The sequence below is a fragment of the Miscanthus floridulus genome, chromosome 9 (genome assembly GCF_019320115.1).
Source record: "Miscanthus floridulus cultivar M001 chromosome 9, ASM1932011v1, whole genome shotgun sequence".
Classification (NCBI taxonomy): domain Eukaryota; kingdom Viridiplantae; phylum Streptophyta; class Magnoliopsida; order Poales; family Poaceae; genus Miscanthus; species Miscanthus floridulus.
Genome location: NC_089588.1, coordinates 91,606,393 through 91,625,712, shown reverse-complemented (window position 1 = coordinate 91,625,712; position 19,320 = coordinate 91,606,393). Strand labels below are relative to the sequence as shown.

The following is a 19,320-nucleotide window of genomic DNA, read 5'->3' as shown; positions in this document are numbered from 1 at the left end:
CAAGGGAGGGTCAAATTTTGTGATCCTTTATATGTGGAGTGGAATAGATCACAAAACTTGATTATCATATTACATAGACTAAGCTCACCCTAAATATGTGCATATATATGGTGGAGGGTGAAGTATATGCATAATTAGCAAAATAATGTACAAGGGAGTATAATCTATATAATGCATGGAGAAAGCATATAAATACCAAAGTGAAATCAACATAATGATATCGGTTTAGAAATACCACATGTAGAGACCACTTGGATCATCACCACTTATAATGACATTACTTGTAAATGGTGGTGGATTCTAAAGCTCGATGCTTATCTCCAGGGACTCCATTTTCCTTGCAATGAGACTACTACACACATGATAAGATTGAGATAGTGTTAGTCTCAAAGCATCCAATTTGTAGAGTAACCCCCCCCCTAAATTTATGCATACAAGCATGGAATACTTATAGGAGACTTGCACATTGATTTTTAGAATAAAAAATGCCACTTGAAAGAGACATCTCATGATTGTGAGAATCATTTTCAATAATGGTATTCGGGGGAAATTATCTACAATTTATACTTTGGCACATATTAGATAAACAATTGTAAAACAAGCTATGTGCCGTGCTCCTAAATAATTTAAACCATGTAGGTTTGCTCCAAGGTTTAAGAGTGAACCCAAGCAAGCCTACCATATGAAATACCTAGTGTATGCATGACAAAAAATTAAACATGCAAATGCAAACCTAGGCATGAAAAGGAACTAGATGCTAATTGAAATTGCAAGAAATTAAATCTAGTTACCAACCATGGGAAGGGGAATTTGGGTCCATAATTTACACTAACCCACTTGGCAATTACCTTGTCCATCATGATGCGCCCCACGAAATGCACCCAAACTATATGCCAAGTCTCTGAATTCCCCAAAGTCCATTGGACTTCTCACTTCCCTTTCAGGACTCAAACCTTCTTGGTGGTCTTCATGTTAGAAATGAACTCCTTTGGCACCCAAATGTGTTTGGCCCCTTTGTTGGCTTGCTTGTTCACCTTGATAGCCACCACCTTGTCATTCTTTTTCTTCTTCAAGAGGTAAGGTGTGGAGGCCTTCTTGTCCACCTTGTTGGTATATGTGTTGGAGAGCTTGCTTGTTTGCTTTTTGTTTTTCTCTTTCGTCTTAGCTCCTTTCCCATTCTTCACCTTGCACTCATAGGACTTGTGGCCTTCCTTGTGGCATATGAAGCAAACCACGGTTTGTCCTTCATCAAGCTTCTTCACTCCCTTGATGATGTTATCTTGATGAAGTTGGGTTTGCTCTATCTTGCCTTTCACTTGAGTCAAGTCCTTGGTGAGGCGAGCCACTTATTGCTAGAGTGGCTCATTCTCCATTGCGACCTCTTGTGTGCATGTTTCTACAACAACTTTCTTAAAACGAACTTGGTCGCAAAAGGGTGAGTCTAAACATAAATCATTGCAAGAAGTAGTGGCATCGTTTTTAGGCATGTCAAAGATTAAACTTTTCTTTTCTAGGTGCCTCGGTGGGGGTTGTACCGATGGCTTCAAGATTAGCAACTTTATTAGTTAGCTCATCACAATGTTTGCACATGGTTTCCATTTTAGCAAGCAACTTTTATAAGCATCTTGTGAGTTAGCTAACTTTTCCTTTAATTTTTCATTTTTCTTTACAAGTTGCTCATCATTGATTGTGCATTCATTTTTGTTTGCACTAGCCTGAAGTTGCTCAATTTTAGTAGATAGCTCAACATTAAGGTTTGCAAAAGTTTCATATTGTTCAAGAAAGGCATTATAAGCTTCTTGTGAGCTATCTGACTTTTGTTTTAGCAATTTTAACTTCTTTTGTTGGCTAGTACAACTTTTAGCATATTTAAGTTTTTCTTGCACAAGTTGCTCATAAGAAGGTAGCTCATCATCACTATCACTATCATTCTCACTAGTGGAGGATGAACTTTCATTACCTTGTGCCACAAGGCACGTGTGAGAAGAGCTTGATGATGAGTTCTTGTGCCCGTACCTCTTGTGATGGTCTTCTTCTTCACTTGAACAATCATCCCATGACCTTATTGATGTGAGGGCTTTGTCCTTGCATGCCATCTTCTTTGACTTGGGTGAGGGCTTGTTTGGACAAACTTCTACAAAGTGCCTCAACTCGCCGGATCCATAGCATCCCTTCTTTGTTTGCTCTCTTCTTTGATTGGTGAAGATGCAATCTTGAACTTGGATAGGCACACCCTTCACATTGAGCAATTGGATCATCTTATCCACCTTATTTATGAGCTTGAGTGATTCTTCATCAATGTCGAAGGTGGAGGAGGATTGATCATCACTTGATTCTTCATCATCATCCTCTTCTTCTTCTTTACTTGAGGAGCTTGAGCTTGAGCTTGTCTCAACTTGCTTGCCCCTCATTTTCTTGTGTTCGCTACAAGCAAGAGCTTTGCCTTTGCTTGATGAAGAGGCTTCTTCTTGACCCATCTTGTGTGACATCTCATATGCCACTATCTTGCCAATTACAATGGTCGGGGTCATGTTGCTCAAGTCCTTCATGTTGTGAAGGATGGTGATGATGCTTGCAAACTTCTCTTGTGGTAGCATGGAGATGATCTTCCTCATGATGTCCACATCACTTAGCCTTGTTAATCCTATAGAATTGAGCTCATTGATAATTACATTCAAACGAGAATACATATCACGAACAACCTCATCTTCATTCATTTTAAAGGAATCAAAGCTTTGTTTAGCTAGGCAATGCTTTTGTTCATGAACATTACTTGTGCCATCATGGAGCTCTTGCAATTTTAACCAAATTTCTTGTGCCATAATTAGGGTGAACAGTTGGTTAAAGACATCCATGCTAAAAGATTCAAACAAGCAATTTTTAGCTCTAGCATTGAAATGCATTTCCTTTTCATCACTCTTAGTTGGTTTTTTGAGATTCTTAATGGGTTTCATCCCATCATGAGTAACTCTCCAAACACCTAAATCAACCGCCTCAAGGTGACAAGCCATTCTAGCTCTATAGTAGGGGAAATTCATGCTGTCAAATTACGGTGAAGCCAAAGGTCCAAATTGAGCCAACCGGCTCTAATACCACTTGTAAGGGACCATGACACCTAAGAAGGGGGTGAATTAGGCAACTTAAAATTCAACTTCTAACTATGGCCTCTAATTTCACCTAGTCAAAAACATATGTAAGAAAGTAATTTATCTAAATGTGCAACAAAGGTTTTGCTAGGTATGTTGCTATCTCTACCGCAATAGAGTTATGCACCATAGGTTCCAATCCTATCAACTAGCCTATCAAACTAAGCTTGGAAAGTAACAACACAACCAAGTCATATAATATAAATGCGAAAGGTAAAGATGAGGTAGAGATCTAAACTCCCATCGATGACTCCGGTATTTTTACAGAGGTATCGAGAAGCGCTCAAGCTTCCCCTAGTCCTCGTTGGAGCCCCTCAGAAGGAATCCCTCGCAAGAGAGAAGCTCCTAGTTAGGTAACTCCATGGATAGCCCCGGGCCTTCCCCACATGCAAGTGGGTCTCCCGTGTGCCTCTTCCGGACCGCTCCTCACCGTCTTCACTATCAATCTAAAACCTTTAGACTCAAGGGTCTGCCGTCATAACTCTAGTTTCCTATTTACTCCCGCCTGGCTTTCGTCCACTAACACTACATCATCAGCGAACAACATACACCAAGGGATATCCCCATGTATGTTCCTAGTAACCTCATCCATTACCAAGGCAAAGAGATATGGGCTTAAGGCTAACCCTTGATGAAGTCCAATTTTAATCAGGAAGTAATCTGTGTTACCATCGTTTGTTCGAACACTAGTCACAACATTATTGTACATGTCCTTGATGAGGGTTAGTACTTTGATGGGACTTTATGTTTGTCTAAAGCCCACCACATAACATTTCTTGGTATCTTGTCATAAGCCTTCTCCAAGTCAATGAAAACCATGTGGAGGTCCTTCTTCCCTTCTTCTGCTCTCTAAACCACTCCATAACTTATCTTATTAAGAAGATTGCTTCTATGGTTGACCTTCCGGGCATGAAACCAAATTGGTTTGTTGATATCTGCATCGTTCCTCGCAGGCGCTGCTCGATGACTCTCTCCCATAACTTCATAGTGTGGCTCATCAACTTAATTCCCCAATAATTAGTACAACGTTGGATATCTCCCTTGTTCTTGTAGATTGGTACCAATATGCTTCTTCTTCGCTCCTCAGGCATCTTGTTCGATCAAAAGATATTGTTGAACATCTTGGTTAGCCATACTATAGCTATATCCCCGAGACATCTCCACACCTTGAATGGGATACCATCAGGGCCCATCGCTTTGCCCCCTTTTATCCCTTTCATTCTTGAATCCTCCGCACAAAGCGCCTATTAGTGTCATCAAACGAGTCATCCAACTGAACGGTGGTGTTCTTGTTCTCACCATTGAACAATTTATCAAAATACTCTTGCCATCTATGTCTGATCTCATCCTCCTTCACCAAGAGTTCCTCCCTCTCATCCTTTATGCACTTGACTTCGTTGAAGTCAATTGACTTCCTATCGTGAGCTATGCCATCCTATAAATGTCCTTTTCTCCTTCCTTCGTACTCAAATGTTGGTAAAGGTCTTCATAGGCCTACACCTTTGCCTCACTCACTGCTTATTTTGCAGTCTTCTTTGCCTACCCCTTTGTACTTCTCTATGCTGTCTGCATACCTGTCATGATACAATCGCTTATAGCACTCCTTCTTTTACTTACTAACCTTTTGCACATCTTCAATCCATGACCATGTGTCTTTCGAGTCACAACCGCTCCTTTTGGTCACTCCAAGCACCTCTGAAGCAACCTTCCGAACACATGTTGCCATCTTGTCCCACATGTTTGCGTCGCCTTTATCCTTCCAAGGGCCCTCTTCAATGACCTTTTCCTTAAATACCTTAGATGCCTCCCCTTCTAATTTCCACCACTTTGTTCTAGAAACCCTAGCTTGTTTGTTCCCACGAGCTTGCACTAGAAAGCGGAAGTTAGCCACCACCAGCTTGTGTTGAGCGACCACACATTCTCCAGGTTTCACCTTATAGTCCACGCATGTTCGTTTATCCCTCCTTGTAAGGGCAAAGTCGATTTAACTAGAGTATTGGCCACTACTAAAGGTCATGCTATCTCTTACGAAAGAAAGTGTTAGCTATCATCAGATCAAAAGCTATGGTGAAGTCTAAGACTTCCTCACTCCTGGTTCCTACTACCATATGCGAAACCCCTATGAACCGCCTCGAAACCTGCACTTGATGTACCTACATGGCCATTAAGATCACCTTCTGTAAAGAGCTTCTCGCTACTAGGGACAACTCTAACCAAGCAATCTATGTCTTCCCAGAAAAGCCGCTTAGCACTCTCATCATAGCCTACTTGGGCGGCATACGCACTAATTATATTTAAGACCATATCACTAATGACAAGGTTAACTAAGATGATCCTATCTCCTTTCTTTCTCACCTCCACCACATCATCCTTGAGGCTCATATCAATCAAAACTCCTACTCCATTTTTATTTGAAGTTGTCCCCTGTGTACCCGAGCTTGAAGCCGGTATTGTCCACCTCCTTCGCCTTCTACCTCTTCCATTTAGTCTCATCGACGCATAAGATATTTACATGACTCCTAAACACTGTGTTCACTAACTCTCTTAACTTACCCGTAAGGGACCCTACATTCCAGCTACCTAAATGGATCCTAGTTGGCTTGACTAGCTTCCTTACCCTTCGCACCCACCGAGGTAGGTGTGAAGACCTTGCTCATTTTGCACCACACCAGGGTGCTGATATGGCGCGCCACTAAGGATGCGATGACCTGATCCTTGCTCACTTGACACCATATCCAGATCGTGACACGACATGTCACGAGGGTGATGACCTGGTCCTTGCTCATTTAACACCCTACCTAGGTTCCGACATGGCTCATCGCTAAGAGGGTTACGCCCTAACGGGATTCTTTTGGTTTTCATCGCCATAAAAGTAGCTAAGTTTTTACATTGGCTCACTGCGCCTAACACAACCCTTATCCTTTACCAAGGCTTGGGACCTACTATGCTGGGACACCAAAGGCGCCCCACCATAGGCGGAGTTCTATGAAACTATAAGAGAGATATGTAAATTTTGTGAACAATGTTACTACCACTTCATCGGTTGACAAAATGACCAAAATAAAAGTTGTAGATCTTGATGAGTTCTACAACTTTTACGTTCATGAGTTTTTAGCTGAAATCATTTAATTTTTCAAAATAACGTTTGAAGTTGTCATTTTTTGAAATTCAAATAGATAAAGCATAGTCACACGAAAAGATGGACTTAATAATAGCTACAACAACACGATAAACTGATAGAGCATGATTTTAGAAAATTTTAGAAAAAAATCATCAAATTTGAAGTTAGTATGAGGAAGAAAGACTAGTTACAAGTTTTAGCCAGAGATTAAAAAGAGAAATCGGAGTTCTTCGATGTTTTCAAAATTGAATTTCAAACAGCATTTTAAAGTACTAAATGATTTCAAATGAAAAAGTTGTAAACAATAAAGTTTCATAACTTTTCGAGATCTATAACTTTTATTTTGGTCATTTCTCCATCCGAGGTTGTTTGAAAAAAATTGAATTTTAATTCTTAATTTTTACTATTCGGCGTCTATACAAATCTGATTTATAGGGGCAGCTGGATATAAAGTCGCCCCTACAAATAGAGCCATTTGTAGGGCCGACTGATTATACCAGCAACCCCTACAAATAGATTTATAGGGGTGGCCTGTTTGGGCACCATTTATAGGGGCGGCTCCATGTTGAGCCGGCCCTACAAAAAAAGGGGGCGTTGCTACAAATCCTTTTTGTAGTAGTCTCATAGACGCGGATGACTTAAAACCGTCTGAAACATTGGCAGGGAGCACTGTAGCTAACAAACCAATTCCCTTAAGAGAACCACCCCTGAAATTATGATTTTTAGGGACAGGCCACTTTACCAAACTGTGTTTAGAAGAACCAGATTATCATGGACGGTTCTTTTAAGAGAGCCACGTCTGAAATGTACTAACAGGGGCGGTGCTCTTAGTCAATTGTCCCTAAAAATGACCCTTCTAAAATACCCTTCTTCCTCCTAATGAGTGTAGTTGTTCATGCCACTGTTGAGCTCCATGGGAGGTGAGAAATTACAAAAAAAAGAGGGGGAGGGGGAGGTTTTACCATTGGAATCTTTGAAAGGGATGGGTTTGAGAGGTGAGTTTGTGCCATCCCTCAAGTCTTTTCAAATTTTACCTATACAATTCTTTCACTAATTTTGGTTGTCATGCAAATCTAGAGATGTAGAGAGACATAATGTTTGATATTTTTTATCTTTTCTAGCAATTTAGATTGATTTTTTGTCCAACTTACTTGGCTCACATCAACTCAATTAAATTTGTATATTTATTTTTCCATTTTTTGGTTCATAGTTTTTTTATAGATTAGGTTTTAAGCTCTAGATCTAGAATAATATTTATACCAAAAAAATAGACAATTCATTCACGAGTTACGTGCGAATAATATCTTGAAGCAAATATATTGTTTCTCTTCAAAGACCATGTATGGATAGGTCGTGGATGTACACAGAAACGAAGACATGAAGCCTCCTATATACAAGATGTGAATGGTTTTATTGAAGCCGCTAAGTGACATGCTTTGATTAAGCAAACAAAGGATATATATTGTCCCTGTTGTGATTGTTAAAACCATCTAAATACGATAAGATCGCACTTAGTAAGAAAGGGTTTCATGGAGAACTACATGATTTGGTATCATCATGGTGAGAGATGTACAGAAGCAAGCAACCAGAAAGGGGATTGCACGAAAAGTAATGGAGATGATGATACCCATCTTTTCATGACGCATAACGGTACACGAGATGACGATGCAGAAGGTAGTGGTGGAGAAGGCTATGGTGGGGGGGCAGACTTTGGTATCAGGCGGGCTTTCGTCAGCTGAGTTTGCTACTCCCGATGCTGGTTTCTTACATTAAGCTTGGTAGCATTGTTTCCTTGAGCAAGATCTATAACGTCTTTGTTATGTATTTATGCGTAGCTTTTCTGGTTAGTACCGATAATCATTGGATTACCTATCCCTATGTAAAAAAACCACATATCCACCACATCACCTACAGACGCCAGCACAAACACGCGTCTGTAGTACGAGTTTATAGACATGCCTTCCCATCGCATGTCTGTAATAAGTCGTCGGCGGAGGTCGCCGATCCGGCAAGGTCAACACGCGTCTGTAATAAGAACTTATTACAGACGCGTGTTGGTAACAAGCGTCGTAATACTTAGACGACATATCACAGACGCGTGTTGTGAAAACGTGTGTGTGGTACGTAGTTATCACGCGTCTGTGTTATGATGGGTATACCACATACGTGTCTGAGTAAACGCACGTCAGAGAATGGAGCATCACGGACCAAAAAAAAGATTAACTCCCATGAATTTACAACTCAAGTACGCAGTCACGGAGTAGTCCCCTCTCTCTCCCCGACTCCAGTCACGGAGTCGCACAACGCCACCACCCCTCCTCCTTCACTTACAACACCGCCGCCCCCTCCTCCTACTCCGGCGTCGCCACCCTGCTCCACTGCTGGCGCTGCCACAGCCACCTCTTCTGCCGGTGCCACCACCGCGCCCTCGTCTGCCGCCGTCACCTCCCTCCTCGTCTCCTTCCTCTCCGAGATCTGGATCCTCCCGTCCACAGCTAGGGGACAGCGTGCCATTGCGAGCCCGCCCACCGGCAGCCTCCGCCCGCCCGCCAAGCGCCAAAGCACCGCCAGCCACCTCCTCTACCTTCCCGTGCGGCGGTGCGAGCAGTCCGCCTCCCTCCCTCCCTCCAGCCGGAAGCGCTTCCCTCCACCCGGATCCAGCCGGCCGCGCCTCCCTCCACCCGGATCTAGCCGGTGCCGCCTCCCACCTCCAAATCTACCAAAACAACAGCCATGGGGGAGCAGCAGCGACACCAGCAAGCGGACGATGCCCCGCGCTCTTCGCCCGCTCCCCAGGTCCATCCATCCCCATCCCTGGACTGCCCGTGCGCGTGTGTGCTTCATAGGGGTTAAGGCTGAGACTGGCCGCGCCCCACTGGGGCTACTCGGTGCTGCCCATGGCCATCCGCCAGGACATGATCCTCGCCATCCAGAGGGCCGACGGCGGCTAGGTGCGGGTCGCCAATGTCGACAATAGGTACCCCCTCTGCATCTACCTCTCTGACCCAAACAAGGTAGCAATGTCGTCCTCTGCTCCATGCTATATTCATCTAGATAGACTGGTAATACAGTTTTGAGATGATCCGATTGGGGCTTGTGCATCCCCAAAGAAATTCTTGTGTCAGGTAGAGATTTCCAATTACTTGTTGGTGAGGGGTTGTTTTTAATAACAAACTATATATGTCTGCTGATTATAATCATAGGGGTACCAGCTCTGCTTATTGTCGCAAAAATATGAAAAATATGACATTCTCTGCTACTACTTACTGTATTGCACTTTGCTTTGTATACTTTACGTGTTCTGAGAGCCTGCTTCATGGACTGGCCTGTCACATGGACTAATGTCTGCTTGGCTCTGTGTTGCCATGAACTTTTGATTAGTATAATCTTCTGAACAGTTTTCATCTGAAGGAGTTCAATTTTTTTTGTCATATTCACTGTCATTATTGTGTAGTTTTTAAGTCTCAGTAACATGCCATTTTCTCGGTAGATTGGCAAGAAACATCTCAGATGTGATGGGGATGTTTAATACCTTTGTACTTGGTGTTTCAGACTTAGGGAACATCGACCCTTCTATATCATTCATACATGTTTCCTTGGTCCATTGCCCATTAGTGTGGGGTTCTGAATACTTGTACCTGCTTCCTAAATATGTTATTGATCTTAGTCATGTTATATATGTTGTAAGCCCCTTTACTGGTCCAATAATATGATATATTCCTTGCTGGTATTATAGCACACATGAGCTGATATGCCTTTTTCCATCAGTGTGCAGGAACATGGTGGTGAAACCATACTTCCTTTCAGTTGTGCTTTTGAACAGAAACTAGTGGATATGCCAGAAGATGAAGCTGTCAAATATTGTGCCGAAAACCAAATAACAAGGCAAGTTCATTCACAATTTTGATACTAGAGTTGGTTAGCTTCGTCATGCTAAATGCTTCTAATGATACTACAGACCTATGTAATGAGGTGACAGTTTCTACTAGGACATACTTTAACAGTCAATTGTTTGACAACTTCTGAGTTCTCACTGATGCTTTTAAAGTTACTCAATTTGACTTCTTGGTAATTCTGTCAATGATATCCATTGTTTATCAGCACCACCTCCATTTTTTTATGTTCATACCTGTGCACACTTTTAGTAAGGAAAACTATACAAGATAATACATGCCATTAATGCCAGCAATAGACCAATGAACCGATTTGAATCTTGTAGCATTTAGATATACTATAAATGATGAGGTATGGCTGTGGTCGTAAGAGCACTTTAGAAATAATATGTAGTTGCAGGCATGTCTTCTACAACATACGGCATCCAGTTTCCATTGACAATTTTGTTACCTTGACATTATAAATATTTGGATGTATACTAGCTGATGAGGCCATTCTTTTGGCATTGTTTAGTTTGGCTCTATTCATGTTTGAACAGTATAATTTCATATATGATTGTTACTTCTACTTTTGTGGGTCAGGTAATGAAGTTTGAAGATCTGAAAGAATTGGGCAGTGAATCTGCTGTTAAGGTATACACTCCTTCCCCAAGGACATTCTTGTTAAGTGCCTGTTTTGAGTTTCGACTTGATGTTTCGAATGTGCGTACTGTAGGCATAATCTATCTTGATGAGGTACTTGTTCTTTTCAGTGCAGCATAATCTATCCTTTTGTTATGTGTTGCTAAAATAGTAATACAAAGTTGCCTATCTTTTATTGTATTATTCTTCATGTGCTTTTCATTGAACTTTAGTAATTTCATTGAACTTTAGTAATTTCTTTTGCTCTTTTGAATATTTTTGAAAAGTTGTGCCAATAGTTGAAGTTGAAAGATCATTTCTATGTGCACTTGTTCAGTAGGAGAATGTGATTTGAATTAGCTGCTTCAGCAACAAATTTGAATTTTTTGTTCAGGTAAAGTGTTGGCAGATCAGACGTCAGACTAAAGCTCCTCAAGCTGCTGGTGCAATTCATACTAATTTCAAAAGGGGCTTCATATGCGCTGAGGTAACCCTCTGCTATTTTAAGTAGCTGATATAGTTGTTAAACGAGACCAAATTTTGGATAGCTGTTCTACTCTGACTATTTTGGTTGTTTGTGAATCTAGCTGCTTTTAAAGTTACTCAATTTGATTTCTTGGTAATTTTGTCATTGATATACATTGTGTATTAGCTTTTAGTTTTATTGAAATAAATTTTAGAGGAATGTTTTGCTTCAGTTGAAATACAATTCACATTTTGCAGCATTGCATCTTAGATGGGTAAGGGGAAGATTGCTGCACAGTGCAGGTGAGATCTTTGCTTCAATAATTTTGTTAGTTTGCTTCTCACTTCAGTCGCAAATTGATTCTTTGCAACTATGAGAGCTTTAATAGTACATTTGTAGCATTGGTCTGCATTTAAGCATTTTATTTAACGACCTCCACAGGAAGTGAAGGGAAGAGGATTCCTGTTGGTTTCAACATACATAGAAATTAAAGGGTTTGATGCTCTCGATTGTCTATCTAGATCACAGTAGTGTGAATGTGCAGCGAGCAAAACATAAATTAGTTGCTATATGCATGCACATTAAGCTATTAGTATCTAAAAAAAATTCGGTGTTATATGCCTAATATTGGATGTATGGATAAGATCCTGGCACTGGAAATTTTTTTTTTTGCTTTTTAATTCACTATAACAGACGCGTGTTGACTATGCGCGTCTGTGATAAGGGCTCATCACATACGCGTTTTAACTATACGCATCTATGATAGGGTTACTACAGACGTGTCTTTCCTTCACCAGTACTGTCTGTGGTAGGGTTACTACAGACGCTTGTTAGTAATACACGTCTGCAGCATGAACTCATTACAGACGTGCTTTTGTCGCGTCTGTAATATGACCTTATTACAGACGTGTTATGGCAGAAGCGCCAAAACACGTCTGTAATGTATCTAAACGCGCGTCTGTAATGATGTTTTTTTACATAGTGTGCATTGGGACTTCGTGCAAAACTCTTTTACCTCTTAATAAAAAACATGCCATGACACAGTCGAGAGAAAACACTATCATAAAGCCACCCCTAGGAGCTTTAGAACGGTGAATATAGTGGATTGCGCGCTGTAGTAGACCAAACCATACAAAATGTATTTGTGATTTGTACGAGCAGGATTACCCTTTACTACAATGTATTTATTATTTGAAATGCAACCAAATAGAACACGCAGAAACTGTAGTTCATTCGTCCCTCATGATGAACATAAACTCGGCCCTTGAAATTTTTTTCAAGAGGTAGCGTGAGGGGCCTTGTTCTCCTTGGCATGCTCAGAAAATTTCTCAGCAGTTGCAGCCAAAGCTGCCATGCTCACCATAGCTTCAAGCTCTTGGTGTGCATCATCAACCTCATACTCGATAGTGGATCTTATCACGGACGAGTTGGGCCCTTTTGAAATGATCTCAAACCGTACCATGTAGTACAGGAACCCCAGCTTCAGAATGTCGCCTTCGATGACTTCTACCTCCTTGATATAATTCTCATTGTCTACTTTGATGAACTTCTCCTTGTAACTCTGTAGTCCAGGAATCCCTAGCAAGTGCAGCAGAGCAATTAAAAGTTACTACAAGTACATACTATGTTAGCATATCCAGCAGCATCAATAATGTTTATTTGTGTTTGTCTTTATATAGATTTAATTTCTCTCACCAGGTGGAAATATTAGCTTGAGAATGGTACCGACACCGCCGTCGCCGCTGATGAGCTCTACCTTGGCGAGCACGTGCGGGAGCAGCTCTGGCAGGAGTTTCGCGGGGAGGAGCGTGCCGTAGATTGCCCACAGCTCGGAGGCCGAGACGTCGGTCTCGTGCTCATGGACCTTGCTCCCCTTCATCCCTAGTTTCTCGGCCTTTCAGCTGCGTGATGATTCTATTGTTGGTGTGTTAGCGTGTGCAAACCACCAATATAGGCAGGCCGGTGTAGCGTGAAAGATGCTCTCTTTACTGCCAGGGATCTCCCAGAGGGGGTCATTTGGCTACGTCTGGGTTGTTGTTGCGCGCCTCTCCAAATAATACCAATCCAACAACAACAACAACATAGCCTTTCAGTCCCAAGCAAGTTGGGGCAGGCTACTCCAAATAATACCAATGAATCATATAAACATGTGCGTGGACTGGCATCTAAAGTCAGATAGAGATAGACATGTGTAGACATGTGCAGTTTGGTATTAGTCAGAAGCCCATGCATTCATATATACTTTTCTCGTATGGAAAAAATGTGTGGACCATAGAGACACCAGCATTTGTCATTCGTATAGATGATATAGACATATGTGTACAATATACACCGTCAAAGCAGTACTGTTCCTGTACATAGATGATAGGGATATAGACATGTACAAACTGGCAAAGCCACGGAGAGACCAAAATATTGTTGATATTGATGATATCACTACCGGATTCAGCTTCTTTGCCTGAGGCACTCGGCAAAGGCCGATATACACTCGGCAAAGCCTTTGCCGAGTGTTACACTCGGCAAAGGGCGCTCGGTAAACAGTTTATCGGTAAAGACCTCTTTACCGAGTGCACTTTATCGGGCACTCGGCAAAGGCTTTGCCGAGTGCCAATCCGACACTCGGCAAAGAAAAGTAGCCATGACGGCGAGCGCCACCGTGACGGCGGCTTTGCCGAGTGTAAAGGTCAAGCACTCGGCAAAGATACCCGATTTGCCGAGCGCCGTTGACTTAGACACTTGGCAAAGGTGGCCACTTTGCCGAGTGTCGCCGAGAAGACACTCGGCAAAGTGGCGACCTTTGCCGAGTGCCTGGCCCGTGGCACTCGGCAAACCAGTGATGTTTGCCGAGTGTAATGGCCATTGCACTCGGCAAAGCATATTCCCAAGTAGTTCCTAGATGGTCATTTTGCCGAGTGTCATGGCCATTGCACTCGGCAAAGTGACTGAAACAACTTTTTTTTACATCTCATCCAAACAAATAGAAGATATATATAACAAACATCACCAACATCACATATATATCATCAACATCACATATATATCACCAACACCACATATATATCACAAACATCACATGTCTCACAATATATCACAAATAAGTTCACAAGCAATCCAAGTGCTCCATCATCGTCAACCACAATTGCAAATAGAAGTATCATGAACAACCACAAGTATCATCACTGATTTGGTGAAGGATTCACTGAAGCATGAGGATCGTTCGATGCCGCCGATTGATTCTGCACAAAGGAGAAGAGATTGCATGTGTGAGACAAGATAAATATATACCATACATGAATAAAACTTTCATACTCCACTAGGTTTGACCGTAAGCATGAACATACAAACTAAAACATTTATACTCACAAGAGTAGAATAGTGAGGAGGTGGAGGTGCAGGTGGAGCGAATAGCGAATGTGGCGGAGCTACACCCGTAGCGGCGCCAAGACTTTGCATGTACTGAAGAATCTCCGCCATCCTTCGCTGCTCGGCCTCCCGCTCGGCCTCCATCCTCTCCATCTTCGCCTGCATCTGCTCCCGTATCCTCCTCTCTTGTTCCAGCTGGGCCTACAATATATTCACCCAAATGTTACAATAATGCAAAGGAAAGGTATGAAAAAACCAATGAACGACGATTAAACCAGGAATAACCTCGAGTGCCTCCACCCGGTGGTGTGAAGTGTCCTACCGAGGTCGTATGGCCGGGCTACTGCTCGTGCTGCTTGCTCGAATCTAGGAGAGACTGGGAGTAGCGGCCGAGTCGATTGCGCCGTCGCCAATCCAGTACCGCCCATGCTTCTTGCCTCCGCCCACCCTCATGACGACTTCTCCATCAAGGTCCTCAGTGCTCGGATCGTACTCTGACCCATGGACCTCCCTTGCCATCGATGTGTACTCACTGAGTCGGTTGTGGACGGTCGCATTGCTGTACGCCTTAGGCCCGTCCTCCGGGTTGTAGTTGACGTCGGACGTTGCCTTGCCCTTGTGAGCCATAGCAAATGCCTTGAAGATGGAGCAAGGTTGGCCACCATGTGATGCCGACTACGAGAAAAAATTCAAGATGATTAGAAATCATGCAGAATTGAGCGTTAGAATAAATAAATGAATTTGCGTACCCATGTTTCTGCGTATCCGCTAAGGCTACGGCTGCCTTGATGGCCTGCTACACCTGGCATCATCAAATGTCGCTCCCGGCACAAGTTGTGTGTCTCCTCCCACTTGCATGAGCACCATCTGTCCACCATCTGTTCCCAGCATTGGGGATGCGTGGCGCACCAATAAGGAATCATCTACAGGCCATCAAGTACATGACATATCAGAAGATGAAATTAAGCCTACTTAATCTCAAAAGGAATCAGTGTTAATATTCTGTATTTACCTGCAGGTACTGGTCTCGGGTCAGCGTCATGGATCTTGCGTCCCTTTGGGTGACCTTCGCTCCAAGGATGGGCCCGTGGTAAGTTACGATGGCCTGGATACGTGCCTCGTAATGCATGTCCACGACGAGTTTTTTACAGCATTTGGTAGCCACCGCATCCGCCCTGGCCTCATGTCCATCCTGGCATCTAAAGAAATCCTGCATACAAACACGATGTATCCATTCATTATTTCAAGAATGTATTGAGCAATGTAGTGCGAGGAATACTTACCCACAACTCTTGCTTCACCCTCTCTGCCTTGTTGTTGAATACCCTGTGGGCTCGATCTGCAGCATCGGGGGCGGCGGCGTAGTGGTCAAACGAGTAGGCCGGCCCTGTCACTCCGGCGTACTCAACCAGGCCAGGGAAGTGCTCCTTGCACAGAAAACCGAGGATGCCAATGACTTGGCGTGTGTGACCACCTCCACTCACCACAATCGTCCAGTTCCTACCCAAGTGATTAAGAAAAATTAATAATTTCTATTTTGATTTTCAACATATCATATAAAGTAGTGATAACATCTAAAGTTACTTACTTTTTCCTCTCTGGTCGAATCAGCGGGCGTCTCTCACGAGGTATCGGTTGCTGAGGGAGGCTTGCAGGACCTCGCAAGTAGACGCTCGACGAACTAGAGGAAGCGAACCTCCCGCTGTCGCCTCGTCCTCGTCGTCCTCCTGCGCCTCCTCGTTGTCCTCCTGCGCATCCTCCTACGCCTCCTCGTCGTCCTCCTGCACCTCCTCAGCATCCTCCTAGGGCATCTGCTCCTCCTCCTCCTCCTCACGCGACGGGGCGGCAAGCGACGACTCCCTCCTACAGATGCTCCTCCTCCTACTCTCCCCACTGCAGCGGTCCTTGTCCTTCGGTACAAGGACGTTAGCTTCCTCATCCCACCACCCACCATCTTTGTTTAATCACCTACAATTAAAAAGAGTAAACCAATAAGCACAGATAAACAAGAAGTACTTAGAAATAGATGCAAAATAAACAAAACATAATTACAAAATAACATAGTGTTACATGTATTAGAAATAATCTTCATGATCGGGATTAGCTGGATCATAAGTCTCATCATCACTATCAATCATGTCGAAATAATCTACACTATCCGAATGAGCAATGTTGTCATTGTCATTGTCTAAATGTAATCGCTCAAGCATTTGTAAGTCCTTCACATTTTGCACCTCATCTCCAGCGTCCTCTTCAATAACCGTTTCATTGTCTACTTCCATTCCGATCGTTTCGGTTAAGTCTATCTCAAACCTCCCTTCTAGTCCCTCTTCTTGAAAGAACTCTCCGTCATATGTGTTTGGGTCTAAGTTGTAATCTTCATCGTTTGGGACAGACACTTTACCATGTGGCGATACCCTGTGCACAATATCCCAACCCTTAAGATGCCTTATGGTTTGACACGCATATGGGAGATAATAAACTTGTGTGGCCTGTTGGGCCACAATATACACATCGTCTCCTGGTAAGACGGAATCATGTCGAATTTCGACTAGCCCAAGATTAGAATATGTCCGTCTCGTTACTTTAGGATCAAACCAATGGCATTTGAATATGACGGGATTAAAAGGTTTGGAACCATAAAACTTGAGTTTGTATATTTCTTCAATTCTTCCATAATACTCGACCTCATCAACGCCAGGCGTAAAAACTCCGGAACTTATGGTTCTTCGATTGGGCCGACTCTGCTCGTAGCTTGTTATGCGAAAGCGATATCCATTCACGTCATAACGAGAAAATGACCTGACCCTATAGGCAAAGCCATCGGCAACCTATCTCAACTCGGCACGCATAGATGCTTCCCTCTGGCCCTGCAAGCTCAAGCATGATACATCGTTATATTATTCGCACGTACGATTAACTTGGAATGTCAAACTAAGTACGAGCTAAATTGGACGGTACCTTCCGTTTGAACCAAGAAATGAAATCGGGCATTCCATTTCCCGCACCCTGTCTAAGAAGGGTATCTACCTGCTATGGGGTAGGATCCCTTGATTGATGCCAGAATTCATGAAGAAATTCCCTGTACCAACGAGAAACAAGGGGGTTGGATGCAGAATAGTGATGGCGTATTTAACAAGTTCGTTGAGAACTTACTGCATGTACGACACCACTTCATCAAGGTTGGTCAATACTTATAGCATGATATGGCGCCACTCTTCATGATTCAAGGTATTGGGGGTTGATGCACTTGCGCTTCTTAGTTGCCCTCGGAAAAGGCTGAGGTTCGATTCATTTTCGCCAGCATTATAATGAGGGAGGTGGATTATGCACGCTAGGGAGGTTGTCAACATAGTATGTTGTTGTGAAGTTCGCCACCTCCTCCAGAATGTATGCCTCTACAATGGAAGCCTCGATTTTGCATTTATTTCTACATTTCTTTCGAAGAACCTTTAGACATCTCTTGATTGGATAGCACCAACGGCCCTGCACGGGCCACCCATTCGTGCCTCATACGGGAGGTGCAAAATCAAATGCTGCATCAGATTGAAGAAGCCGGATAGAAAGATCTTCTCCAACTTATAGAGCAACACAGGTGCCATTCTTTCCAAGTCAGCAATCACGGTCCGAGATAACTCCTTGGCACAAAGCTGGGGAAAGAAATAGCTCAACTCTGCCAGCACTAGCCAGACATGCTCAGGGACATAGCCTCAAACCATCGCCGGAAGAAGCTGCTCAATCCATATGTGGTAGTCATGACTCTTCATCCCTAAGACTCGCATAGTAGATAAGTTCACTCCCCTCCTTAGATTAGCTGCATACCCATCAGGGAACATTAACGTCTGCATCCATTCTAGTACTTCCCTCCTTTGGGGCTTGCTTAAGACAAAATCGGCCTTAGGCCTTCTCCATGTCTTGCCGCGACTAGGAGGCTTCATATGTTGGTCTGGTCTATCGCATAACATTGCCAGATCCACTCTAGCCTTAACGTTGTCCTTTGACTTGTCAGGAATGTCCATGATTGTTGCCCAAAGTGCCTCGGCGACATTCTTTTCAGTGTGCATTACATCAATGTTGTGTGGAAGGAGAAGGTCATCAAAACAGGGGAGCCGAGTCAAGCCCGACTTATGAGTCCACATATGTTGCTCTCCATATCCCACAAAACCACCTTCTGGATTAACCACGAGACCATCTATGTGTCCATGAACCACGACACCAGTCATTATCGGTGGTGTAGGGTCTGTCACTATGACACCTTTCGTAAAGTTCTTGATGTCTCGTCTGAATGCATGGTCAAGAGGGAGGAATTGCCGATGTTTCTCGAACGATGAATACTTATCACCCTTCTGCAACCAAATGAACCTCAGACCTTCCTTACATACTGGATATGGAAACTTCCCGTGAACACACCAGGCGCAGAATATCCCATACGCCAGGAAGTCATGTAGGGAGTAGTGGTACCAAACATACATTTTGAAGTTTTTCTTTGTAGCTCGATCGTATGTCCATACCCCTTCCTCCCAAGCACGGACCAATTCATCAATCACAGGCTCCATGAACACACCCATATTATTCCCCGGGTGTCCAGGAATTATCAATGACAAGAATATGTTCTGTCGTTGAAAGCATACGCCGGGGGGGGGGGGGAGATTGAGGGGGATGACGAACACGGGCCAACATGTGTATGGAGCAGCCATCCTTCCATAAGGA

At 43.3% G+C, this 19,320-nt stretch overlaps 2 protein-coding genes across 2 annotated transcripts in view; one reads left to right on the top strand and one right to left on the bottom strand.

Annotated features, from left to right (window-relative positions):
* Nucleotides 1-10,881, top strand: part of LOC136480282 (uncharacterized) — a 40,955-nt gene extending 30,074 nt beyond the window's left edge. Inside the window, exons 3-6 of the mRNA XM_066477871.1 lie at nucleotides 8,521-9,063; nucleotides 10,036-10,120; nucleotides 10,743-10,793; nucleotides 10,876-10,881. Coding sequence (XP_066333968.1) covers nucleotides 8,521-9,063; nucleotides 10,036-10,120; nucleotides 10,743-10,793; nucleotides 10,876-10,881 — 685 coding nt within the window. The remainder of the gene's footprint in view (nucleotides 1-8,520; nucleotides 9,064-10,035; nucleotides 10,121-10,742; nucleotides 10,794-10,875) is intronic.
* A 1,458-nt stretch (nucleotides 10,882-12,339) lies between these two features.
* Nucleotides 12,340-13,179, bottom strand: LOC136482376 (norbelladine synthase-like). The gene is made up of 2 exons (XM_066479590.1): nucleotides 12,943-13,179; nucleotides 12,340-12,825 (listed from the first exon to the last, which is right to left on the bottom strand). Exons 1-2 carry the CDS (start codon nucleotides 13,124-13,126, stop codon nucleotides 12,524-12,526), a joined length of 486 nt encoding a protein of 161 aa, XP_066335687.1. The 5' UTR covers nucleotides 13,127-13,179; the 3' UTR covers nucleotides 12,340-12,523.
* Nucleotides 13,180-19,320: the final 6,141 nt, after the last annotated feature.